Source organism: Neopelma chrysocephalum, unplaced genomic scaffold (assembly GCF_003984885.1).
Source record: "Neopelma chrysocephalum unplaced genomic scaffold, ASM398488v2 Primary Assembly neopelma1_187, whole genome shotgun sequence".
NCBI classification, from domain to species: Eukaryota; Metazoa; Chordata; class Aves; order Passeriformes; family Pipridae; genus Neopelma; species Neopelma chrysocephalum.
The window spans coordinates 1,495,782-1,523,653 of record NW_020897849.1 but is presented as its reverse complement, the minus strand read 5'-3'; the positions used below and the strand labels follow the sequence as shown (position 1 = coordinate 1,523,653).

Sequence of the window (27,872 nt, the reverse complement as noted above, 5' to 3'; positions counted from 1 at the left end):
GGAGCTGAACTTCCATCTTATGCTCCTGGGAGCATTTGAGGTCCCAGTTCAACCCTTTGCAGCATCTACCCCATGTGACATCCAAAGGTTTTTAATTCCAGTGGTGGAGCTGTCAGGTCTTGACCATCAAATGACATCAGGTGGCACTGATTTCTGCCATCATACAGAGCAGGAAGCTGGGATGTGCTATTTGTGGGAGGGTCTTGCCTGCTGAAGGAACCCTTAGAGATGGGTCTCAGCCCTGCCACGTGCCAGTGCTGGGCTGCCCTGGACATCAGCGTGGTTGTGATGCTCCTTTTGTGTGACTGAACATGCAGGACCCTCCTCCCTCTCCTGGCTTGGTGCTCCTGGCACGTGGTGGGTGATTTTGTGGGTGATAGGAACAATATATCAGCCTCTGCTTCTTCTGCTTCATGGTGTGGGCTGATGGGCCGTACAGATCCTCTATGCTACCATAAAAACCCCAGTAGATAAAATGATTCTGTTATGTTTCTAGCACCCTTAGGTTATGAGAAACTTAAAATGCCTTCTGTGAGTAACTTGTATGGGATGAAAGCGTTTTATGTTGTGTATGGCTGCAGTTGTTTCCCTTGCTGAATTAAGTGCCTGTCTAGAGCAAAGCAAGTCTTTGCTACAGCTCAGTTTAAACATTTTGGGAGAGCATTGGCTGAAGACTGCCATTGATAAAGCACTAACTAGCTCTAATCTTAAAGCACATGGACTTGAATGAATGCCAAGAATAATATGCATTTCCTTTCGTTTTCGAGATTGTGGGGAACTTTCCTTTTTTTTTTTTTTCTTTTTTTTTGGGGGGGGTGGAGGAGGAAATGAATTATACCCTGAAACTAGGAAATGAGAGCAATTAATCTCTGCAGTTGTGTGTAGGCAGGAGGGACTATTTGTTGCATGACAGGCTGCTCTCAGGACTGGAAACAAAGTAGGTTGTTTGTGTCTTTTTATGTCCTCGTCCTAGTTTGCTTTAGGACAAGAGCATTTACCTCATGACGCTTATTTTTGAACTTTATACTGGAGGCAGTGTTCACATTCCACTCAGTCTTTTACAGGACCAAGAGCGGAGAATTAGTCAGCTGTTCTTTGTTTTTATTTCCCTGACTCTTGAACACGGTCCAGGCTTGCTCCTGAGGTTTTTCATCTGGATTGGTCTGAATAAAACAGATTTTTCTTGCAACTGAAAACCCTTTATTTGCAAAAGGTTATGATAACCAAAAGAAGCCAAGCTCCCCCAGTATTTGTTTGGGAGGGTGGGATGGGGAGTGGAACTGGCTCCCTGAGGTCATGTTCACATTAGAGGAGGTTCATAGGACATTTATTTAAAAACAAACCAAAAAAAATAAAAGCTATCATGTTTGTGCCTTAGCAGAGCATGCCATGATGCTGTTGCTAAGATGATGCCTGCTGATTCTGGCATAAAGAGTGATTTGAGCAGACCCTGCCCTAAGGAGCCGAGTCCCAATCCTTTCTCTCCTGTATAGGAACAAATCAATTATTCTAAGGAGGCAGTGTTGTCTCTCGCTGCCGTTGTGTTGCTTTTTGAAAACGTTTTGTAAGTTAGTCCTTAAGTGGGATAATTGCTTTCAGCATTTGCAAGTTAAATGAAGAAAGCTCTAATTAGATTTTATAAAGTGGCTTAGCATGTTGAGAAGGCTTTTCATAAAGTATACTGTGTATTCACTTGGCGTTGCACAATTGAATTTCGTGTAGCACTGACGAAACCTAAAAATCCTATTTGGCCCTGGGTGCTTAAAGGATTGAAAGCCTGTCTTAAATACTCCTGGATATACAGATTCTCTTCCTTTCCTCACCATCCCACCCTCATCAGGGCATTTATCTGTGTTTTAGAGACCAGAGGAGTTACGTCAAGACCAACCTGTTTGAGGAAGAGCATCAGAGCAGGGCATAAAGCTTGGGATTTTGTGGCACTTCCAAAGGGGGCCGTGGCACTTGCTGTTTAATCTGTCTTAGCTGCTTTTGTGCTGTGCTGATTGTGTGGTGGGGCTGGGTGGCACAGAGCCACTTTGTTCAGGTTAGTCCTGGCTCCGTGTGGGCACTTATTGAGTTCCTCAGAAACCCAGCAGTGCCTGTGCTCAGTAGTTTTTGGTATTGTTTGGTGTCCTGTAGGTTAGAAATGTGATATGCTAATGCTCTCCTGCTGCCATCTCAGCCTTGGCAGCAGCAGAGGCACTGGCCAAGGCAGCCTAACACATTGCTTGCCACCTGAATAAGAACTTAGCCTAGTCACAAGCCTCTTTCACGTGTGGTTTCTGCAGTGTGTGTGTGTGCCAGGAGCTTCCTGATGAGAATTGGAAGGAGTCCCCCAAGCTGGTGTTTGTTCAGGTCCTTTGGGCACTGTTGCTGGATGTGGCTTTACTGGAGTCTGTTTTGTTGAAGATGAGCTCTGGGAAGTAACATCTCTGCTACTGCAGTCAGTCAGGTCACAAAGCTTCATCTGCAAAAGTGTGGGTTCCACGTGTGAACAAAACAGTTTGAAGAAACCAGATCTAAAGAAAAGTATTTAATCATAGAATCATTGAATGGTTTGGGTTGGAAGGGACCTTAAAGATTATCTCGTTCCATCCCCCTGCCATGGGCAGGGACACCTTCCACTAGACCAGGTTGCTCTGAGCCCCATCCAACCTGGTCTTGAACACTTCCAGGGATGAGGAGTCTTGCACTGGTTTGTTATGAGTTCAGATAACCACAGAAGCAGATAAATGGCAGCTGGTCAAAACTGTGATTTGCCTTCTGCTCTGCTTGCAAAGACTTGGGTCTGTTTAATGTTCTCTTGTGGTTACAAGCATGCAGGTAAAAATGTCTGTATTAGCTGCAAACATGTTTGGAAATGAGTATGTTTAGTGGAGTAACAATACAGTAGGTACTTTCTGTGTATCTGCAGGGGTTTTTTGGGTGATAAGACCTGAATGTGAAGAAGGGTATGGAGATCTCTAGTAAGATCCACTCATCTTGGGACATCTACTCATGGATTGTCACCAGCCACCATACTGGCAAGGGGGACAAAAGGTGGTTCTCCTGCTCTCTCACTCACTACTTGATCTCTTCAGCTGTAGGTTAGAGTGAGTCATCTCTGTCGTGGCCCATTCTTCTCACTTGTTGCTTTTAAAGGGTCACTCGTGGAATCAACAAACTTTCCCATTTGTATTTGGTGGGACACTTTGTCCATGACAAGTTGTGGCAGTGTGTTCTTTGTCCAGACAGACTGCTCTTGTAACCACATGGAGTGACACGTCTCCGGATGAACATTCACAGCCACCCACAGGCACTCGATTCACTCGACCACATGTGCCCTGAAGTGTTTTTAGTCATTTACAGTGTCTCTGTGAATGGACTTTGTGTACCCCTTTGAAGTATGTTCATGCTACAAGGACTTCCACGGTCGAGTAGCTCTCAAGTGAACACAGATTTGGTCTTTCCCCTCTTCTGCCTCAAATGTCAAACCAGCGTGTACCACTGTTGATGGACATATTTACTCACACTGGTAAACCTGTAGGCTCAGTAGGAAACTTTTGACAGGTTCCATGTGATCTTGTGAGTGATGTGCAGGCAGAACTTCAGTTTTCTTTATTGCAAGAGATAGTTCAGGCTATGGCAGGCTCTGTTCTTGAGTGAACTCTAGCTGATGAAGTTTGATGAAATGATCAATCTTAAAACCTTATTAGCTCTTTAAAAAGGGAACTATTATGGTGTGAGATATGGTGTGGATATAATTCAAGAAAGTAGGTATTTATCCTTGATTCTTCTCTCATTTTAGAGTAGTCTTAGGAAATTCTTTTGTTTGTATACTTGGTGTAACAACTGTGTTGTTGTTGCCAATGGCTTGAAATGGGTATTGTGTGTGAAGTGTCTCAGCCTCATGTCTGTACTCGGACAAATTTGGGTTGATGATGCAGCTTTTCTTGGCAAGGCAGGTCTGAAATGGCTAAATTGGAGATTTATTCTTGAAACAGCCAAAGAGCTTTATTTGAGCAAGTTTGGGAGAATTTACTTTAGTACACGTAGAGGTGAGGGAGTGGGGGATGATACTTAAATCATCAGGTTCAATTGAAAAACTGCAATGACCTGACAGAGGGTCAGAAAGCACAGGTGGGTCTTTACATTTCACTTACAGGGCAGCTGTGCCAAGGCAAATATGTGCTGGCTGGCAGAGGACTGGTGCCATATCCTTCAGTGTCCCAGCTGCAGGGCTTGGGATGGACTTGGCATACTGGGGTGACCTATTTGTGAGTCTGGGGCAGCCTTGGTGAATACACAAATTGGTGCTTCTCATGCAGAGAAACTCCCCCTGTGTTTGGAACAGGGTCCTCTGGAAGGTACTATTTTGTATTTTCTAGTAACAAAGTAAATTATGTTGTTGCCTTCCCTATCATCTTCCATGTGACCAAAGGCAATGAATGAGCTTTTGCTGCATTTCAGGATTTTATGGTAATATTTCACTGCTATCAGTACTTTTTTCTTTTTTTCAGAAAAGAAAATTATCTTAATTACCATGAAGTAACTAATCCTCAAAGCTGTAATCATTGCTGACATAATGCTTCATATTTACAAAATATGAACAATTCAGTTCACCTCTTCAGTTTGTCTTTTGAGCTACTGTAAACAGTTTCCTGGAACCGTTGTTTAATTGAGAAATTGAATTCTGTAAGATGAATAGTAAAGGCTTTTGACTACAGAGATGTAATGCTTCCTTTCATGTTTTATCCAATTTAGTGATGCACGTTCCATCAGCATACTTTAAATTTCAGTAGAATTTTTGGAGTGAAATGGTACAATTATGAAGATACATTTTTTTCATAAGTCAGTACTTGGGAGCACATAGAACAAATATTCTGCCAATTATTTGTTGTGGCTTTAAGTCTCCTAATAAACAGTGACTTGCTACATGTTTGCCTACTTGTGTAATCTTTATTTTTCTGTAGTTCTTCATAGATTATTTTTTATAGGACCTTAAAGATCATCCAGTTCCAGTCCCCCTGCCATGGGCAGGGACACCTTCCACTAGCCCAGGTTGCTCCAAGCCCTGTCCAACCTGGCCTTGAACACTTCCAGGGATGGGGCAGCCACAGCTTCTCTGGGCAACCTGTGCCGAGGCCTCACCATACTCACAGCCAAGAATTTCTCCCCAATATCCAATTTAACCCTGCCCTCTGTCAGTTTGAAGCCATTCCCCCTTGTCCTGTCACTCCATCCTTTGCCCCAAGTCCCTCTCCATCTCTCTTGGAGCCTCTTTAGGTCCTGGAAGAGACACTCATAGGTCTCCCTGGAACCTTTTATTCTCCAGGTGAACACCCCCAGCTCTCCCAGCCTGGGTCCAGAGGAGAGGGGCTCCAGCCCTCAGAGCATCTCTGTGACCTCCTCTGGACCCAACCCAATCAGATCCATGTCCTTCCTATGCTGTTGGACCCCAGAGGTGGAGGCAGCTCTGCAGGTGGGGTCTCACCAGGGCAGAGTAGAGGAGCAGAATCCGCTCCCTCTACCTGCTGGTCACACCTTTTGGTCTTTCATACTTCAGTCCTCTGCACATCTTACCTTCCTTTGTCACTTCAGATCTTCCCTGTGTTCATGTTGGTTTCCAGACTCTCTGGTCAGCCAGCCTTGTTCTGGCATCCTCATTTATGAAGTGCCGAAATTATACAAACTAAGCCTAAATAAACTATGGAACTGATCTGTACTCCTGATACCATGTTTTTCTTTTGTCTGATATTTTGCAAGTAAGGCTCTGCATACCTTGATTTCTAGTATTTTTGAGTACCACTCCTCATGCTTCAAGATAAGTGTATGAAGGCCCTTAAAATTAGATTTGGGAGCAGAAGGGTCACTGCCCAGTACTGTGTATCATCATCATAATGTCATTGAATAAATCACTCCTTGATTTAACTTGAGCACTCCTGGGTAGATTAGCCCATAATAATTTCTCAGGGGCACTCTCTGTGTTTCTCTTGAAGACCATGACTCAGGGCAGCTTTGCTTACCGTGGGAAACTTTCTTTTGGTTGGAGGCTGGAAGGGCCATATCTATTTGTGAAGGACAGGGAGTGCTTTTGTTACCTTCCCAGACCCATTATGGGATGTGATTGCTTGTGGGAGTGTCTGCTTATGATCTGTTAGAAAACAGCCTATTAATAAAACAGAGGCTCTTGTAATAGAGCACTTCTTAATCTTCTTCCTGTGTGGTTATTTATAGGCTGTGACATCTTAATTTGCCTCTCATGTGCATCAACTTCTGTTACTTTAAAAGTTCAAGTAGCTTTCACAGACCTCTGAGAATCACTTCTGGAGGTAACTTTTCTAAGGAATCTGACAAAAAAGGTCCAAGTCACAAGTCTGTTGTGACAAGTGCATTAAGGTTTTTGCTGGTGTCTTTCTAAATGACAATTAATGGGATGTTTTCTTATAGTTACTTATGTATTAATCCTGTCTTTGATTACAAGCAGATTTTCCTGAGTTCTAGTTGCTGATAATACGTATTTGCCCTTAGTGACCTCCCTGGAGCGATGTTAAATCTATGATTGTCTTATTTTCGTGGTCTTGTTCTCTCTTAGAGTGGTCCCAGTGCCAGATCTTGTCACAAGATGTGCATTGACATCCAGCGAAGGCAGATCTACACGCTGGGCCGTTATCTGGATTCCTCCGTGAGGAACAGCAAGTCCCTGAAAAGTGACTTCTATCGCTACGACATTGACACCAACACTTGGATGTTACTGAGCGAGGACACTGCAGCTGATGGAGGCCCCAAGCTGGTGTTTGATCATCAGGTCAGCCACACTCACACTCCTCCTGCAAGGTCTCGGTGCTGGAGAGTCAGTTTTGATCTGTGATTTAGAAGTGCTGTACCAGGTAACCCAGAGAAGGGGTGAGGAGGGCGTGACGTGCCCTCTGTTAAATTCTAACAGCATTGCTGTTTAATGCTGGTTTTCTCATCAAACTGAGTCAGAAGAATCATAAAAACCTTTGCAAACAAATCCATTTTATTAAGACACGTTTTATTAAAGCTCAAACCACGATTCATCTGGTTTTAATCAGCCTCCTTGAGCTGGGTTTGCAGATCTGCCTTCTCGAGGCCGTTGGGGAGCAACTTGGAAAGCTGTGCTTGGTACCTTTGGAATAATATTCCAAGCAGGCTGCTGGAATGAGGCCAGCAAAAGAGCAGGATTCCTTCAAATTTGGTTATTCCTTCAAATTAATTTATGTGCTTGCTTTGTCACGATTGAAGCACCTCAGAGGAGTGGCTGCTAATCCCTTAAAAAGCCACACCTGTCCACTTGTGCAGACTGACAACTCCTTTACTTATGTTGTGCATTCACTGGCTTTTGTCTACTGGAAAAAGGTATTTTGTTCTCAATTGATTTTATTATAAAGCATTGCCAAGAAACAGCACATCAGGGCTCATTTTTAAGGCAGCCCAAGATGTGTTTTATTGGTGCTGGCTGTTTTGTAACCAAAGCTGTTGTTTGCCAGCACAATGTGCCTTTCTGCTGACACCGAAAATTAAAGATACGCCATGTCTGCAGAACAAAAGCCAATCAGTCTTTCTGTTCTATTAATAACGAGTACCAGTCTCCAGGTGTTGGGGAAGAGGCACAAGGAAATTGTCAGCTGGCAAGGCCACTCTGGGTACCTTGTTTGTCTCCTGAAATGGTTCCTTTTTTCCCCTTGCTGTCTCCTGTGTCCTCACTAAATTCTTTATCAATCTGCAGCTCTTCCTCTCCTCTCCCTCAGCACCTACTGCGGTAGCACTTTTTATTTAACCTTCAAAAATGTGCTGCACTAGAGGTGTTTTGTGTAGGCTTTGCTGAGTAGCATCTCTATCTTACTGTAATCTTGTCTGTTGGTTTGCTTCCTCCCCCCCCGGTGTTTTGTAATGCTCTGTCTGAAAAACATCACCTGGAGTTGGGGAGTTTGGTTTGATTTGTGCTGCAGTGCTTTTCTCGTGTGCCATAAACTCAAGTCAGGCTTGGGGGTTAAACATATTTCTGCTGCAGTCCCATCAGGAATCCTTGGCTGGGTTTATGCCCCTTTGTGTTCAGGTAATGGGGGAACAGTAAAAGTGTGCCGGGGATGGAATCAGAGTAACAAATCACAGGCTGATTTTTGCATCGACCGAGTGGTGGGCAGTGAATTAGCAGGGATTTTGAATTTTTCCCTGGCACAGCCATTGCCAAAGGTGATATTCTGCTGACTCTCTGGCTGTGGATCCTTGTGAAAGACTCTAAAATATTTTTCCCTGAAATCAGCAGCTAGAGATAAGTTTTCGTAGGTGATAAAGGGTACACTTATTTTTTTTTCCTTATTAAACAGCACATAGAAATTACATTTTAAATTAATTTTATGAGATTGATACCTGACAACCATGCAGATGTGTGTTCTTCCCTGTTTGTTGGAGGCTCAGGAGATGTGCAGAGCACTACCTTAGGTGTGGCTTGCAGGAGAGGGATGTTTAATCCTGAATCTCGGAGTGTTTAAGTTTCAATGTGCTGGCTTAAAACTGCTTCTCTGGTCCTTGCAGATGTGTATGGATTCTGAAAAACACATGATCTACACCTTTGGAGGCCGAATCCTGACCTGCAATGGCAGTGTGGATGACAGCAGAGCCAGTGAGCCACAGTTCAGTGGGTTGTTTGCTTTCGACTGCCAATGCCAGACGTGGAAACTTCTGCGAGAGGATTCCTGCAATGCTGGACCCGAGGATATCCAGTCCCGGATAGGACACTGTATGTTGTTCCATTCTGTAAGTATCCACGCCCTGCTTTGATTGATGATGCCTGACTTTTAAGGAGAACATCTGGTTTTGATTTTTCTTGCAAATTTGAAGCTCTTTAATCTCCTGAGGGGTGTGTTGTCTCACTCAGTTCTGTGTTCGTGGACTTTCTGGTGCTGCTTTGGTAAGTGCAGGAGGTACTAATTCAAGTCTTGGGGCTTTCATGAGTTCAGCCGAGTAATATTTCAGGTAAAAAACAAGGTGAGTTTTAATGAGTTAATTTTAGTGTAATAATAGTAAATAGGCCCAAAGGCTATGGTTCAATTTGACCTAAAGAATTGTTCTTTTTAAATTGGTAGAGCAATTTAGAAGCTTCTAGTCTAATAGATACTCTTACTGGAATGGGACTTAGTAAGTGGGCATTGAGTTGCACAGGCCTCACAGCCCATGGTGCTGAGCACTCAGCTCCAGTTCGTTGTCCTGAGCAGCTGTTGACAGCTGGGCACAGATGGAATAACAGGCACTTCATCCAGAGCCTGATGGAAAAGCAGAGGAGTTGGTGGGGTGGGGTGTGTATAGCATTTTATTTAGTATTAGGCGTTAAACCCCACCTTCCATTACCTTTCCAGCTGTGTTCATCAACCACATGTTTATTTAAGAGAAGAGAGTTAAAGAGGAGAATTCAGGAGATGGGAATTAAAATTAATGTTGTGACATTATTTACTGATACCACCAATTCAAAACCCACCAATTTGAAGAAATTACTGAGTTTGTTTCTCTTTCCCTTTCCAATGAAAGATCAGAATTTTTAGAGTGAATACTGGGCTTTCAGAACCTTCAATTTTATTTTGGTTTTGAATAGCTCTTTAAAATCTGGTGAAAAACATATTGCAACACGAAATTCTGCACAGGCACCTGAGGATCTTTCCAGTGTGTGATTATGATAAATGTAAGAATACTGGTTTCTGTAAGCACAGGTTGTGGAAGTTTAAGTCCTTTTCTGTTTTCTCAACCATTTGAAAGAATAATAATCTACCTCTTACAGACTTTCCACTTGGCAAACTTGAAAGAAGTAATAAACCTGTTATTCTTGGCTTTTTGCTTGCCATTTGCCTGTTCTGAACTTAGTAATGTGCTGGTACCTGGAGGGTTTCTCCTACAGTCTGTCTCTTGTTCCTGTCCTGTTTTTGACAGTGAAGTTATGATCTGATGGGTTTTAGACACAGGGACTGTTAATTCTTTAATATTAAACTTGAAAGATGAATTGGTGTTTTCATGTTCTGGAGTTAAAGCTGGACGAGGCAGGGCTACAGTAGTTACAGTGATTTTAAACTTAGAAGAAACATCTCTCTTCTTCTTTGATTCATTAATTGCTGCCCCATCCCTGAAAGTGTCCAAGGCTGGGTTGGACGAGGCTTGGAGCAACCTGGTGTGGTGGAAGGTGTCACTGCCTATGGCAGGGGGTTGGAACTGTGTGGTGTTGAAGGTCCCTTCCAAGCCAGACCATTCTGTGATTTTATGATTAATGGTCACAGTTGATCAACATAATTCCATGAACTTTGTAAAGACTTTTTTTTTTTCCTCACCTTCATTCCAGAAAAATCGCTGCTTGTACGTGTTTGGTGGCCAGAGATCAAAGACTTACTTGAATGACTTCTTCAGCTATGATGTGGACAGTGACCACGTGGACATTATATCAGATGGCACGAAGAAAGATTCAGGGATGGGTAAGAGGAGATCTTCATAATCATTTGTTTCCATTGGTACAAATGAGAAATAAGGTGTGAAAGGTGAAATATTGTAAAAGGAGAAACATATAGGTGAGAGGCCAGGTCCAGTGTCCTGTGGGATCAGGTTGGTATCCTTAACTAGCCCTCCATACCCAAGTAAACTCCACAGTATTTAGGTTAAACTTACGCCAGCTCTTCTGTCCTTTCTGTCATTTGACACTCACCACCTTCAGCTCAATACAAATAATTGATGCATGAAACCATATAGCACCTCAAAAGGAAAAAAAACCCAAACAAACAAAACAAAGAGCAAAATAAGAATTAAAAATACCTCTTTTGAAACTCTAGCAAAGACCAAAAAAAAAAAAAAAGAACCTGATAAAAAGTTTTTTCTTTAAATCTGGAGAGGAGAAAGTAAATCTTTATTTTTCTGTTTTCACTGAGTGAGAGATACCGTAAAATAATCTGCTTGGTTTGAGATGCAGAAAGGCAGAGAGGATGCTCAGAGACAAGAGAATTGGAGGGACAGAAGTTCTTTTGGCTGACAGGAGCTGACCAGAAAGATGAGGCCAACCTGTTGTGCTGTTACATTTGTAACAAATATCAGGAAGTGCCAAAAAAAGGTAGGAGGAGGGAGCGAGGCTTCAGCTCTGTTTGGTTCATACCATTGGAGCTGTATACCCCAGGCAGAGTTCTGTATGACAGAAATCTTTTAGAAACACCCAAAAGGCCTGTAACACAACCATAAAGAACTGATTTTATACCTTTTCTCCTCAAATGACAGAGAAAAATGTTCTTGTTTTTTTCAGAAAGGATTTCTGCTTGTATAAACACATCATTTTCCTGTTACAAATACCCTGATTTTCATCATACAACTCAGAATTTGAAATTGGAGTCTCACTGTGTACTACCATGGGAATATTTCTCAATATTATTTATATTCAGTCCTGATCTTGTTTTCTCTTCTCCCAGTTACCAAAATCCCAGGAAGCTAATTTATCTTGAATTTAGGCTGCCCTCCTTCTTCTGATCAGGCTTCGTTTTTAGCAAGTAATTTTGCTGAACGTTTGAAGTGAATTATTGATGGTTACGAGTTATTGTTTGCTTGTTAATTTAGTTATGCCAACAAGGGAGAAAAGTACCCAAGCTCTTATTCTCTGGAGTCATTTATTTACTTGAGTGCTTCCAAGAAGGAACTAGCTTGGATTGTTGACAGTCTCCTTTATTCAGGTGCCTGCGTGTTGCCTGATGCTGCTCCACACACACCCACACAGCGTTTGTTATCCTCAGAGCTTTTAAAGAATTGATTATTTTTTTTTCCAGGAAATTGCCAGCATTCTGCCATTTTGATCTTTTCAAACTACATTTCTTCATAGCCAGAAGCCTTAAAACATGTGGCTTTAAGCTGACACCTGTGTCTGCTTCAGATTTTAAAGATACTGAGCTTGTCTTAACAGCTGGAGAAGACACTGAGCTCTGCTTTTCAGAGTATATGAACTGCAAGGCTCAGCTGAGTAAGAGAGACTATAATTTTTAGCCCTCCTCCCCATTCCCACAGGCCCTGAAGTGGTGAATAGAAGATCTTTTATTTTTTTTTTGGTAAGAAAATGACTCATTGGACATAATTCACGAGTCGATCTCTCGGTTTACTGTTCTCCTGTGTGCAGGGAGTAAACAAACAGATCTGAACATTTCCATTGCTTTTGAAAGGAAACGCTGGAATAATTTGCATTTTAACAGGAAGGGAACAAAATGCTTGTTACGTTCAGACAGCAAATGTTGACAGCACTGTTTTCACCCGAAAAAAGCAAGTCTTTATTGTGCTCTTGTTAGGTACTGATACACCATTTTGATCTGTCTGAGCAAAGTGATTCCCTGCCTGGTCGCTGTGAAGTTTTAAGCTGCTCGGTGTGATGAGTCAAGTTGAGGATGCCTGACCTAAATGTTCCTATAAAGTCCCATGATTACATTTTGTTCCTGGCTCACATGTGGCATTCAGTTCTATTCTTAGTTGAGCTATTTTGATTTTTACCCTTTCTAAAAGAACTTAATTGTGCATTTGTTTGAGTATCTCTTGGAGTAGTGAGAAGGTTTTATTAAAAGTAGTAAAATGTGTCATTGAGGATTATCGGTAACACGGAGTTGTTGCAATGCTATAAAACTGTGGTGATGATGTGTTGGTTTTGCTGCTCTCATCTTCTGGGTGAGATATTTATGCTGTTTCTTTGCTTTTGTTTTTTCTTGTGATGTTGATCTTTCAAGCAGTTCTGTGTACGGCTGACATGTTTGAAAATAGTGGGTGATAAGTAGCAGTTAAATTTTCTTAACTTGGAGTAAAGGACATAATTTTAGCAAATTTAGACATGGAACTGTGATGATGTGTTGGATGTGAAGGAAGGCAGTAGTGGTGGAACCTGGAGGAAGTTTAGTACTCTTGGATAGAGCCTGTGGTTGGAGGAAAGGCAGTTTTATACTCTTAATCACTTTAAAAAGCACGTAAACAACACACAGCCAACAAAAAAAATCCCCACCAAACCCCAAGAAGATATTCCAGAGTGTACCTCTGAAGTACAGAGGGGGTCTAGAGGTACCACCAGTCTCAGGTGTCTCCCCCGGGCTGGAATGACTATTTCTGACTCGCTTAATGCACAACCCATGACTAACCATGGACAGTCATTCCAGGTCTAAGGAAGCTAACAGGAACACTGTGGTCAAGGTTCTTGTGATAATCCCCTCTGGCCCTGACTCAGGTGGTGTGTCAGAGCTCTTGGTCAGAGGGAGAATGTCCTTCTGCACAAGAATGCACATCACCTTTTATCCCTTGGCATCGAGTAACTTCCAAAGTCAAATGTGAACAAGCCTTAAACCTTCTTGTGGCTCCTTGTAATGGTGGAGTGGTTCTTTGGGCAATCTACAAGTAACTTTGTAGCTAACAGTGAAGATCCTGAGTGTTTTGCTGGGCAGGTGCTTTTTCCAGATACAGAACTGTGCACCTGATGGATGGGGAATTTCATGGATAAGTACCACGGACAGAGGCGACACAGCTCAGCCCAGGAAATCATGGTTTAAAACAAGGCAAAGTCAGAAAAACATGAATCAAAATAGCACAGCAGCATGGCCAGGATCCAGCTCAGCCAAACAGCTGGAATGTTCTGTTTGATCACCTCTTTGTGACACCTGACATGCTTTGCCTGTGCTCAGGTAAGATCTACCTTGCCATGACCAGCACATCCCTGGCCACGGAAGCACTTTTGTTTTGTGAAGGACTGTGCCTGCTTTCATCTTGTGAGGTGCTTCTCAGTCCCAAAATCCTTTCCTCTGCCTGTGAAGGTGAGGAGGAGAGCGGAGAGTCCTCAGATCCCAAGGATGCCCTGCAGAGATACCACAGCTCAGGGTTCCATTCAGATTCACTGACTGACCTATTTTTTCCAAAAACTCAGAGCGAACTGAGCATTGGACATTGGATTGTTGCTTTGGCAACATGACAGCCAAACTGTTCGGATGGTCTCCTTAGCTGCTCCTTGGCAGGCTGCCAGCTGCAGTCTCATCAGGAAAAATCCAGGAGGATAATCATTATCTTGCTGTGTCAACAGCTGGCCTGTGTGCTGTCACTCAACATTAGAGTTCAGGGGAGGTGCTGCTTCCATCTTATAGGAATTACAAGGAGTGCCATGGAGTAATTTGCAGACCTATTACTTTTTAAAAAATTAATCCATTAGGAAGCGCCAGGTTCTGGTGAACAGGACTATCCATGTGATGGAGCTTTCTCCCAATTTTGTAATCACGAGGCATCACAAGGAGGGAGATACTTGCGAGTCATTTGCAGTGGGATTGGCATCACATGTTCTGAGGGTTTCATAACTCAGGTGGCACTAAAAGGCTTCCTTTAATTACCCTTCATGACATGGTCTGTAGACTATAAATTTATATAATTTGTTTGCCATTGCCGCGTTTCAAAGCGTGTTTAAAAACTTGCCGTAGTGTTGCCTCCAATGTGAGAGATGAGCTTTCCTTTCCAAAATTCTGTCTGGTGCCATCAGAATATCTGTGAAGCCATTAATTCCACTTTAGGTTGCTCAGAGAAGCTGTGGCTGCCTCATCCCTGGAATTGTTCAAGGCCAGGTTGGATGGGACCTAGGATAGTGGAAGGTGTCACTGCCCATGCCAGGGTGTGGGAACTGGATGGTCTTTAAGCTCCTTTCCAGCCCAAACCATCCTGGGATTCCATGAACTCTGATTTCCTGCTTTGCAAGCCCTTTCTCTGTTTAAAAGCTTTTTTCTTGCTTCAATACTGGCAGCAGCCAACTCTGTGCTAGAAACAACTGTGGCTGTTTGCACACAAGAGCCAAAAAATATTCAGCTTTCTGAAATGATCACTGTGATCCAATAAATGCCTGTATGTAGGGACTGTGGTAGTGGGAACGTGGCTGTTGCACGATTAGGTGTCGCTTTCGGAGAAAAGCTTTTCCCATGTGTTATATTTAAATGGAAATTACATTGCACAGAGCTCCACAGCATCTCATGGAAGCTTGCTCAGGAATTATTGCTTGTTTATGTAACTGGCTGCGAACTCGAGGCCCGTGTGGCTGAATATTGTTCTCAGATATTGAGGCCATGAGCTTTTGATTTTTACTGTATAAAAATAAATTAAAATACTATGAGGATTCAGACTTCTTATTTTCAGTTAGTTACTGCCTTTCTACCCTGGGCTGGTTGATAAGATTAAAGGGAAAAAAAATATGCAGTGGCACAGGAAAAACATTTACCATCTACTAGGCTTTCTGGGATTGTGTCGTGTTTAGTGATTTCTCTCTACAGCTTTTCCTCTTCGTTCAGTGATCTGTTGTCATAGGAGCCAAGTTAAAGTCGTGTAAACACAGGCCAGTGTTCAAAACAGACCTCAGCCCTCGGTCACTGCCTCGTCCCTCTAGCTGGCTGCCCACAGCCGACCCCAGAGGTGCCCTGAAAGGTGTGGAATCAGTGCAGGTTTGCTCCAAATCTGATCTTACATCTCTATGAAGAAGCAGAAGTGAGGGAACTTGCATGGAGCCATTCCTCCCACTTTATTCACCCCTTGGATCTAATACATTGCAAACAGCAGATCGTGCAGGGCTCTGGTTCTCGCCCCTTGTTGCTTAGGATTTTTTTTCCCTCCAAGTCCTAAAATGAAACAAAATGCATTGTAAGCAGTCAGTTACTGCCACTGTTGCAGGTTCATTTTTATAGGTTCAATTTTGTTGGTTCAGTTAAATTCCCTTCCCAACGTACATTTTGTTACCTAAATATCCCAAGTATTTTTCCGACGTTTCCAGCCCGTGTCCCTCTCTAATACTCCGACTGCATTCGTTTGAATTATATCCAGCATTTCCTGCCAGCCTGCTGCGCTTGCAGATGATGAACCTCTCTTACCCTCTAGTGGAAGTATTTCAGTCCTGAGGATTTTATGGAGCCCTTTTGCTCTTGTCAAGGATCTGACTTTCTTGGAAAACATCTTTTTTCTGTTGGTTTTAAAACATCGCAGCATCTCATGCTCACTCTGTAGTATCTTGTCTTATTTTCTATTTATCTTCAGGGACTTGTTTACCAAATTTGTGTTGTCTTGTGGGGTTTTTAATCATATTACATTGAACTTTCTAGTTTTGTCTTCCTCTGCAGAAGACTTGATGTCAACTTTTTCCAGCCTGAGGCACTGCTTAAATATGGTTTCTACACAGTTGCTTAGATAGGTCACAGAGTTTTATGTAAGTTGGTCCTTGTCTTAGGCCCTTAGTAACTGTAAGGTTTTGTATTTCTGCTATTTTTCTAGACATTCTGCATTTCTAACAGTCAAGAAGAGACTGAGGGAAGCCTGAAATTACTTGACTTGAATTGAGGTTTGATTGCAGTTGCTGCAGATGAATTCTTTTCTTAATATCAAGAGGGGAAAAAAAAACCAGCAGCGCTGAACTTTGGCAGCTTTTCCCTCCTTCATTATTTAAATAATAATTTCAGCTTCAGGAAATCGAGCATAAACGAGATACAACATTCATTTATTTAACAACATTTCAGGAGGAGGGATGGGACTTCCATAGACAAGTTTCAGATGCTTTTGGTATCAGTGGTAATAGAGGGACCGTCTTCCTCATGATTATAATAATTTTCATTTCAATGAGCCTGAGGTATTAATGCTCTGAAGGTTTGCATGGTTTTGTTTTTTTTTTTTTCTGATATTCCCGGCATGGTCTCAAGTGTTCAAAGCAGCAGATAGGGTTGCAAAGACATTTTCCATCTACATTAGCATTGCTGATCAAATTTAGATGGCTCTGCTGCCAGAAATGTCTCAAATAGGCCTTGAGTTGAATCCTTCTGGGTCAGCAATTTAGTCCCTGACTATGGCAGCAGCATATTACATGATATTTTTCAAAAATTGGCAATATTTAGTCTGTAATTGTCTTTTTATTCTCAGTTTCCTTATGGGCTGACTTTCAGTCCTCATTTCTTATTAAAAAGACATAATTATTAAATTACTGTCTTTGTGGTTTGCAGGTACAACAAGATGTGTAGTCATTGTTTTGCCAACCTTATTCCCTGATTTTTTTTTTCTCTTCCCTGCCAGCCATTTGCTTATAAACAAGAATAATTTTCTTTTAAAATTCTGTGGCAAAATCTGAGGTCAAACTAGGCAGGTTTGTAAAACCACTAGGAAGGATTTTGTCAATGGGACACTGAGAATGAATTATCTGAATATATTCCGGTTTCTACTTAATTTTACATAAGAATTAACCATTTTTAATTTCTTTAAAGAAACGCTTGGGTTCTGTGGTGTGAACAAACGCTTCAGGAGAGCCTTAAATTGCAGAAAACCAAATTCTACACAGAATTTCTTAATTAGTTTATTACTTTCCTGGCCTAGAAAATGAAAAGAGTGAAGTATGAGAATGAAACCTGTGATGGAATGGGCTTCCAAAATACCACTTTGTGTCTTCTGAAACAGCAATATTAAATGGTTTATTAGCATAGGGCCCGTTTTCTAGGCCGTGGGTGCAGTTTAGTTTAATTGCAAGGAAGAATTTGCAAAATAGGAGAGTTCTGAGAATTTTTCATGCCAAAATCTTGACCGAAGGCCAGGAACCTTCACCAGCCTTTGTAAACTGACCCAGAAAGAGAAAGGAGACAAACAGTAAACAAAGATCACGTGCCCTTCCCAAATACATTTTGGGAGGATGGTTGCCTAGGGAAACAGGAAATGGGGAATTATACAACAAACAAAAAGGACTGCCAAGCAAATTTGCTGACCTTTTTTCGGGGAATTGTGATGAAAACTGTTGGAATCCGCAGGATTTCACCATATCTCTAAATGTGAAGGTAGAACAGAAGAATAGTTTGGTAATTGCACCACAGTTATTTGGAAAATACAAAAAGTCTTCCTTGGCATCTTTGTCCTGGAGGAAGCAATGCAGGGGCGTGAGCTCTGTGGTCATGAGTTCATCTTGAATTTTTTGGAGTTTCCCAGCTTTTGCAGTTAAGCTTTTTTGAATCAATGCTTCCTTTTATGGATGAGATAATAACAAAATAACTCCATTCATATTTGCAAGGGTCATCTGGTCATTTAGCTCTGTTGTTTAGGCAGCTTAATCCTCATTTCTGAGCTGGTAGTCTCACAAATAGCTCTCTCTGTATCTTTCTCTACGAAACAGCAGCTCGCAGAATGTTTTGTTTCCTTCCACGAGTCACAGATAAAAAGGGAAGAAGAGAATTTGCATTGGACTTGGCTTTAGCAGGGAAGGATTCAGCCTCTGGATGATAATCTGCTGAGTTGCAGGGAGAGGGAAATGCATTTGCCTGATGCTTGGATCCCTTCCCGAGTCCTCCATTGTTTCCAGCGTGTAACTTTTATTTTCTTTTGTCAGTTCCAATGACAGGTTTCACTCAAAGGGCCACCATTGATCCAGAACTGAACGAAATCCATGTCTTGTCAGGGCTCAGTAAAGACAAGGAGAAGCGGGAAGAGAATGTAAGGAATTCATTCTGGATTTATGACATTGTGAGGAACAGCTGGTAAGTCATAAATTCTAACTTCTACACTGACTTTCTTTGGAAAGCAATCCTGTCTCCCAAGGAATTGTAACTTCTGTTGACCCTGGAATGATGATGTTGAAGACAACTAAGTTCCCCTGAGGCACCTCTCTTTCCCATAGTCTTTAAAGACACCATGGCAATAATCTCCCAAATGAGGGAGAGAAATCATGTGAATTATTGGAGCCAGGTGTGGAGGGACAAGGGGAAGTGAGCATTTATAAAAGGCTTTTCCTGTAGGAAGTGCTCAAGGCCAGAATTCATCATCAGTGCAGCAAATTCAGTCAAATGTAAGTTGATAATACTGGTGCAGTTGATAACTGGTAGGTGGTACCAGTTATTAGAAACTAAGGAAAACTGGTGCATGTGAATGGTGATGGAGAAGTGTCCATGGCATATCCACTATTCTGAGAAAAGATGTCCTGGTCTGTTTGCTGTGTTCTGGTTTCCACTGTCCCTTTTCAGAGCTGGCAGAGTTTTTGTATTCAAGGTCTCTTCTAATGTGGGGGTCAATCACTTTGAAAGGTGTGAATGTTGTTTTCTAAAAATAGATTTTCAGTTACAACTTAAGTCTGCTTGGAAATCAGTGATTGATTAAGTGATTACAGCTTTGCTGTAATCCATGGTCTAAAGCTCTGGGTCCAAGTTGTTTTTCTCCATAATAAAAAAAATTTCATGCTGACAATTCTGTGGGCAGAAAATGTAACATCTAAAGATACCCCCAAAGCTCATGACAGATAATTTTTTTAGAATTTTTTTCCTGTTTGGCTTGTGCTTGAGGACTGTTCAGCCAAGGTGACCTCTGATTGTTGGATGGGTTTCTTTGTAGAGCTAAGAATGGGGATGGGATAATAGAGGACAACATGTGGAGAAGTAAGAAAATCTTTGGTGTTATATACCATTTGTACCTTACAGCCTTTCAGCGACTTTTCCTTCTTCCTCTAAGTCCTACTAACCATTATTTACTGCCTTGTATTTCAGGTCATGTGTCTATAAGAATGACCAAGCAGCAAAAGAGAATCCAGGTAAAAGCCTCCAGGAAGAGGAGCCCTGCCCAAGGTTTGCCCATCAGCTGGTGTATGATGAGTTGCACAAGGTATGAGGATCCAGATAAATACATGATTTTTTTAGTCTTATGGCTCCTAAGATGTAGTTGTTTCCTCAAAGATGGTACAATGAACATAGGTTTTTTTGTTTAGTGCTAATGTTTGGATTAATATGGTGAGTAACTTTCATTTAACTTCCCATATTTTGAAATAAAATGCTGAACTTCTTTTTATGTGAGTACAAAGCAGACATGAGAGCTGTTCTCACACTTTAAAACATGTGAATCTTCCTTCATTATCCTCAGGGACTTAATCTCACAATCTGTTAGTGATTAAATGGTCTCAGTTACCAACATTTCTAGGAAAAATCTGAATGAACTAATCTCAGTTAAGAATCTTCTGTACCAGAGGTGCCTGACTTGGCCCTGCATGTCAGAAGCAGCTGTCATTGTTTAGCACTATCAGACACATTCATGCTTAAATTGACTTAAAATTGGTTTTAGTGTACCTGACTGCTCAATAAACTTAGGGTTTTGTGCATATTAACCAGTAAAGCACAAACCCACAGATTAGGTTCATAAATTCATCAACCCATGAATTTAAATTACTGTGAAAAACTTACTGAACCTTTCATGGATATTTTCCAGTTAAACTCTTTCTAGAAATTCTTTTTAGTCTGAATTGAAGAACAGAGTCTTGCACTCAATGGGATGGCAATCAAATCTGGAAAACCTAATTAGCCCAAAATTTCGGGGATAAGGGGGATTTGGAGGAGGAATAGGTGCAAATTCCATATGGAGAACTTACATTGCTTTTGTCTTCACTGACTGTAAATACTGCTCTGCCCTTACTTCTAAGTGTAAGGTACCCTGAGACTGAGGGTAGTATTTTATAAGTTACTCTGAAGGTTGCTAAATCATTGCAGTTGCCCAGCTTTATCTGACGAGCTGTTTGATGTGCTTGTTTTGAAGAGTCTTTATTTTTAGAAACCTCTGTTCCAATGACCTTTCTAAAACTCCTCTGATATAAATAAGGAGAGCCTACAGCAGTAGGATGCAGAATACATTGTTTTGAGTGATTATTTTTAAAGCTGTGGGAAAAGGTAGCCTGTTGGACTTGTTAAACCTCAATATTTGAAGATCCTTTGTAGCATGTTTAATGTCAACAGTTCAGAGTCTGAAATTACCAAACGATGGGAAGAAAAATACAGTGAAGAAATAAACAGTCCTTTTTGTAACACTTCCACTCTTGTGGAAATTTGCCTCTCTCTGTAAGTCTAATCTTGCATTTCAGAGATAGACAGGTCGAATTAAAGCTCTTTGGAATTTATGGGACGTGTGGGGACATTGATTATCTCCCAGGATTGTGCTGGACTGGGCTTGCTGTCACTTTACTTTGAGCATCTTTAAGACTTCCCACTCACTTGGTTGGTGCTTAAGGATCTCTCCTGCTCATAGGTTTTTCCTAAAGAAAGAACGTGTGTGGGTTTGGGATGTTTGTTTATAAATATCTCAGGAATCTGCTAGAGGTAGGTTCTAACAGTGCAGCTTTTTTGTTATCTTCAAATGTAAGTGGTTTAAGAGAACTTTCTTCATCTTCTAAGCGACAAAATGAGGCTAATAAAAAGATGGAGCAACTTGACTAAAAGGCAGAATTTCTCCCTCAAGAATAAACCTCTCTAAAGCTACTGACTTAGTGAATTGTCCTTGTTCAGTGCATGTACACAATCAATCACCTTTTTGATCTGCCTCTCATTTCCTTAGGTTCATTACTTATTTGGAGGGAATCCTGGTAAATCCTGCTCTCCAAAGATGAGATTAGATGATTTCTGGTCTCTGAAGCTCTGTCGACCTTCAAAGGAATACCTGCTAAGACACTGCAAATACCTCATAAGAAAGCACAGGTATAGAAACAAAAGATGGTTTGCAATTTCCTTTTCCAAGTGTCTCTTTTTTTTAAAAAAGTTGGTGAAACTTGGAATATCTCATACCATTTTGGGAAATGTCATTTTATTGGTTATATGGAGTAGATGATCTTCAAAGTCCCTTCCAACCCAAACCATTCTATGATGCTGTGCTATGATGGTCTGCAGGTTTCTTGGTTATTTTTTTAAATTATTTTAATAAAACGCAGCAGGGCAGAACTAAACTACAAAATTAACTTCGTTCTGCTTTGACTGTGTTATTCTAAAACTAGAAAAATGTGGTGTGGAGGGAGTCATGGGGAATTTTTAGATTCCCTTTTCAGTCTGCTGCTCATCAACATGTGTTTTGGTGCTGTCACCTCCCAAGGAAATGGAGTATGTTTTGGAAACACTGTGCTAGGAGATAGTAACAGCTCACAAGGATGCTAATGAAGTCTGGGGGCTGGATGCCTTTGCACATCTGAGACTCAACTGTGGTGAGGTCATCAGAGTTTCTCATTCAGAAACTCCTGAAAGAGCTCACTTAGGCAGAATTCAACAAAGCAATGCTTCTTGCACTCTGCATGCTTCAGAGCTGCCTTATATTTGCTATTTAGGGCAACAGCTTTTCAAAATCAAGCTTAGGGTGTTGCCTTAGTCAAGAAATTGCAGCAGAAAACAGCCTTTCAACACCCAGCAAATTATTTGAAGCCAATAAATAGCTCTCCCTGCATTCCTGGGGAGAATACTTTGTTATCAGGTTCTGCCAAGAGCTGGGAGGTCAGGTTTTCCTGATGGTATTTTACCTCTGAGGCTGCAAGAAAATTTCTGCACTCAACTCACAACCATTGTGCTGGATGGGGCCTTTTAACATCAGCCACACAGTAGATGTGAATACCTACAAAAATTAATAAAAGCCTTGCCCAGTTATCTGGGAGGCTTATTCAACCCAGATGTGGTGGTATGGAAATGCAGCTGTGCAGCCTCCAGGGACAGCTCCGGATTATTTGTTTTTCTTGCTTAAATTGCACTCAAGGGAAGTGTTGCTGTGTATTGTCTGGCAGAAATTTGAGGTTTATGCACCAAGCTCCCATTTTTGGGTTCCCTGTGAGGGAGCCAAACCTGAGCAGCCGAGGTGTGATGGGTACTTGGCTGGAGTTGCATCTTTAGCCAGTTTCAAAATTTGGGCTGCACGTGTCCAGTGTGATATAAATAGCCAAGTAAATGACCCAAATGAAACAATAACAATATGAGAAGATGACAGTGTGATGCTGCACTGGCTGGATAGGTAATAGAAGGGAAAAGATCATTTTAAACCTCATCCTTTCTAGGCTTATGCACCCAGTCAGTGCTGCAGGGTCGTAACTCTGCTCGCTGAGGATGTTGAGCCCAGAATCGTTTTCTCAGGGCTCTATTAACTTCTTCAGGGAATTCGCAGAAGTTACAGTTTCTGTTTGTTGAAAGACAATGGGGAAGTAATGGTGGTGGTGAACGGGATTTTTAGGTACCTGTGCTCTTTCCAGAGATGGGATTTTAATATCCCTGGGACTGCAGTGCTCAGGGCTTGCCTGTGTCTGAACGGTGCTACTCACACCTTACAAACCAAACAAACTTGACAAAGTGTTTTATATATGTACATCAAGAACTTGCTGTACATATGCTTTTGAATATTTTTAGTAAAAGTCTGATGCTTTACTCTTGTAACTCCTTTACACCCCCCAAAAAAATCCTCCTCCACATTTCAGTATTCCTGCAAATCCAGGCTGAGCCACCACTAACGTGGTTTTCTTTGGAAATGCTGGTTTTGATAGATGGGTTTTGCTCTTTGTAGAACTGGTAGTACTTAACCCTGAAGGAAGTGGCTGTGCTCAAGTTTTCTGTCTCTTCAGGTTTGAAGAAAAAGCTCAGACTGACCCTCTTAGTGCACTGAAGTACCTGCAGAATGACCTGTATGTGACCGTGGATCACTCAGACCCCGAGGAGACAAAAGAGGTAAGGGCTCCACAAATCCTTGTCTATAAAGAATCTCAAACTGTTCTCAGTAAAAATTTTGAGCCTCTTAAACCTTGTTTTTATTCAGTTTTCAAAAACTCTACAGGTGTCCAATGCTTTATCATACATTTCTCCCCACTGAAGTTCACCCTGCTTTAGAAACACAGTCATTTAACTGCAGGTCCAAATAAAATAGCTTTTGTACTCCTAAGGGTGAAGAGTAGGCCTTTGTTTTAATTCCAGCATACTGGTGTGTATTTTAGGAGCTTTAATTGAATTGTAAACTCTCTGAAATGTCACAAGTCTATAGTTGGTTGTGTGGTAGAAAATGAGTAGAAACTTATTCATGCTGCCTTTTGGCTTGTCAATATTCAGCAGCTCCTGGGAGGGGGAAAGAGGTTTTTCCTGAGATGATCAGTATTTCTGGAAGTAATTTGTATATGTACATTGCTTGCTACCCTTAAAATCTTATTTCCTCTGCCTTTTGAATATTATCCAGTAGGCATGTTTTTTTATTTATTCCAGGAATTTGTTCCCATTTCCTGTTTTGATTCCAGCACCGCAGTACGTGTCACTTTACAAAACGGATTAAAGAAATAGTGAGAAGTGACACATAAAGTGGTTGATTTGACTTCATCACTAATTTCCATATGGAAAGATGTGCCAGCATTCAGCTCCCGTGAGGGAGATGGGGAAAACTCCATGGTTCTTACTGTCTTCTTGCCTTAATGACTTTGGAAGTCATTCAGCAGTTCCTTTTATAAAATCGTGATAGGAGAATGGGCATTTCTACTCCATGCTGAGTCCCTGGATTAAATCACTTAATCTGGTGGTTTTAAACTGCTACTTTAGATAAAGAATAAGATTATACAGACACTGAAAGTTTTTGGGGGAGAATATTCTGCTTGTGTGTGCACAGTATAGGGTGCACATATATATTGTAGGTTTAGCGTTATGAAAAAAATGTGTACTCTTACCAGGATCTTGGAACTGGTCACATATGTCATAAATTCTGGTCAACCTTTATAAATATCTGATCCAATATGTCTGTGTGTTCTGTTACATGGTTTCTCATTTAAATTCTCCCATATCAAGTTGTTTCCCATCCTTTCAAGTCATTTCTAGCATAGGAAAGACAACAGATGATTGTACTGTTCCTAGGGTAGAAAAAGGAGGTATTTTTATTTTTCCCCAGTTATTCACTGTCTTGTACCAGTGAAAGTACAGGTGTAGTGGCACTTCCATGGAATCCTTTAGGTTGGAAAAGCCCTCTAAGATCAAGTCAAGCATTAACGTGGCACCATTAGCCAAGGCCACCACTAAACCATGTCCCCAAGTACCACATCTGCACACCCTTTAAATCCCTCCAGGGATGGGGGCTCCACCACTGCCCTGGGCAGCTGTGCCAGTGCTTGACAACCCTTTTGGTGAACTTTTTCCTCAAATCCAATCTTAACTTGAGGCCATTTCCCCTTATCCTGGTGCTCATTACTTGAGAGAAGAGACCAACCCCCACCTGGCTCCACTCTCTTTCAGGGAGTTGTAGGAAGCCAGAAGGTCCCTCTTGAGCCTCCTTTTCTCCAGGCTGAGCCCCCCCAGCTCCCTCAGCTGCTCCTCATCAGACTTGTGCTCCAGACTCTTTCCCAGCTCTTTTCCCTTCTCTGGACATACTCCAGCCCTTCAATATCTTTCTTATTTTAAGGGGCCCAGAACTGGACACAGGATTCAAGGTTTCTTCTTCCTGTTTGAGCCTTTACTAACCCATAGTGTACAAACCCCCGTTCTGATGCTCTTTTCTCTCCTTCTGCTCCCTCCCACTCCTGTAAGACCCTGTCCTGTGTTCTGTGATCTCTCCCTTTTTCTCCATGTCACTCCTGTGTGCTGGTGGCCTGTTTCTCTTTGGCCAGTTACTCCTGAAGAGATCTTGCATCTCATGGCTGGCTGGGCCTTTTTATTCCTTGAAAGAAAAACCTCTGTGGTGTGATCAGCAAGCTCCTCTCCTCATTCTTGCTCCCTCTTGTCATCCACAGACCAAAGGAGCTGCTGTAGACACTGCACATTGGGCACAGAAAAAGAAAAGCCTTTTAATATTCTACATTTCATTTTCCCAGTTCAGTGCTGCATAGTGTTCAACTTGTCCAACTTGCAAGAATGAGGAATTCACCTGCCTGCATGGGCTTCTCTGAGATTTTGGGGGAATCTAACACCTTTATCTTACAAGGTAGAAATAGAACAAAATGTTTGAAAAAGATTTTCCCGTTTTCACAGAGCACACTGGTGCTCTGGATGTCAATGATCCAGCATGTGAGCTTAGATAGCTCAGTCCAGCTGAGTGAATATATTGTGGATTCTTTTCTCTGCAGGCCCAATGTCTGATCCAGACAAAATCCAATAGCCTCTGTCTGTCGTGCTGGTCCGTCGGATCAACACAAACCATTCAGCAGAATTAAAGCTTCCATTCCAGTGACCTCCAAAAATCATTTAACTGGTTTTGGGACACTTTTTTTTTGTTGTTTGGGTTTTGTTCTTTTTTTTTTTATTATTATTAAATTGTGCTGGTCATAAAGGTTTTACTTCCAAAGCTTTTTTACCCTGGAACAGATCTGGCAGGGCTGTGGCCCTGAGCCAGCTGCTGGGCTGGTACTGACTGGATGTATTTCCAGTTGACGTCAATTTACCTTCCGGTTATCACATCGAGTTGGCTTTTTGCTCTGGCATTGCATCTTCAAACAGCTCCCTTGTGCTTTCCAAAGGACTGACGCAGGCTTTTTGGATTCCATATCGAATTTCAAGCACCAGTTTGATTGTGTCTCTCAGCCCAGACACCTCCATGCTCTGCCTATATTTGTAGTTGAGATTGTCTTTTAATATTGAAGGTGATTGACGTGCTCCGTGCTGGCTGTGGCCATGGAAGGCCGTAAGGATTCTTAGTGTGGCACATCTTTAGGGAAGCAATTCCTGCCCGTTTTCCCTCTTCCATGGGCATCTGTTAAATCTGGGAAGGACCAAGCCGAATAGTTTTATCCCCAACCCTGTGCAATAGTTCTCCTGGAGACCAGACCTTCATGTTTTCTGGACTGAGGTGTGGGTGGTGTTATATACCATTACAAACAGAATTTCCCCTTGCGGTGAGGTTTGCTTGCTTTGTAATAGAAGTAATTCCTTCTAACTTAGTTAGACAAGTCTGTTCAGCTGTTTGGAGTTGGATGCCAAGGAAAACAAACAGACTGTTCTTGAAACTTACTTTGGCGTTAGTAACCAATTTTGTTTAAAGTAGCATGAATGATTGATGGTAGGAACATACCCCCAGATTTTCATTCCATTGCTGTGAATTTTAGGGATGCTAATAGGATTATATTTTTATTTCACTTTTTTATTATTCTAAAGTGAAGTAGATGCCTGCAAGTAACAAGTATTGCAGGGGTGCCTGTTTTAGTAGCCACAGGCTGTGTGCCAGCAACTCTACCCATAAATGCAGATCCAGTTTTCTTGAACTCTGATTCTGCTTGGAATCACCTAAACCCCTTTAGTCAGTTCAGGTTTTCTGATCAGTAAATCTTTTTCACTGACTGTGGATTAATACCCCTGACACTGTATGTAAAGGAGGGTAGATCCCCAGAGCACGTGGAATTTTGTCTGTGATTTAAGAGATTAAAGTTCTATAAAAGTGTCATTTGTTGGTGTAAAAATTTCTGGTGGCATGGGTGTTCTCCTCTTTCTCATACAGATTTTGATGATAGTTTACAGCTATAGGCTTTTAAAGAGAAAAGGATGGTCAAAACAAAAATCAAGTTGAATTCCAAGTTGTGTACTTAAGGAAAAACGGGTGCTATTAAAGCACAGAAACATCAGTAGGTCTTGTACCAACCTAAAATGTTGTTCCTTGAACACTGCAGGAATCATACCCTGAACTTTGCTGCTCTTAAATGGGCTACAGTAGAAATCAAGATGATACAAAAAAATGCCCAGTGCTTTCCAAGTAAAGGAGAGCAAGATGGTTTTGTACATGGAGATTCAGGGACTGACGAAGCTCAATCCCATGATTGTTGTAAAACAGATACCAAGCGCAAGGAAAACTTGAAGAATGTTTTTCTTGGAGCGTGGTAGGAGAAGGAGCAAGGACCTGGAGGCCAATTTGAGGCCTGACTTGCTTGTAGACCCAGGCTGGAGGCCCCTGTTCAAGGCTGTTTCATACTTTCCATTCTTAAAACCTTGTCTTTAATAAATTTGACAGATAAAGCCAGCGGGGCCCGAAAGTATTGTTTGAGTCTGCATTAGACTGATATTTCTGGGAAAATTCAAGCCCAAATGAGAAAAATAGTTCTAAGAAGGAGCTAAGAAAAGCCTGTTTCTCTTCTTCATGTCCTGCTGTGATTCTTTGTAAAGCCTCAGAGCCTGAGTGCTGCAGGAGCAGAG

The 27,872-nt window shown here is 41.7% G+C and overlaps 1 protein-coding gene across 1 annotated transcript in view; it reads left to right on the top strand.

The window, feature by feature from the left end:
- Positions 1-27,872, top strand: part of MKLN1 (muskelin 1) — a 93,769-nt gene that overhangs the window by 59,817 nt on the left and 6,080 nt on the right. The window contains exons 10-16 of the mRNA XM_027702476.1: positions 6,575-6,787; positions 8,539-8,760; positions 10,328-10,457; positions 18,350-18,497; positions 19,497-19,611; positions 21,325-21,464; positions 23,354-23,456. Of these exons, the coding sequence (XP_027558277.1) occupies positions 6,575-6,787; positions 8,539-8,760; positions 10,328-10,457; positions 18,350-18,497; positions 19,497-19,611; positions 21,325-21,464; positions 23,354-23,456 (1,071 nt within the window). The remainder of the gene's footprint in view (positions 1-6,574; positions 6,788-8,538; positions 8,761-10,327; positions 10,458-18,349; positions 18,498-19,496; positions 19,612-21,324; positions 21,465-23,353; positions 23,457-27,872) is intronic.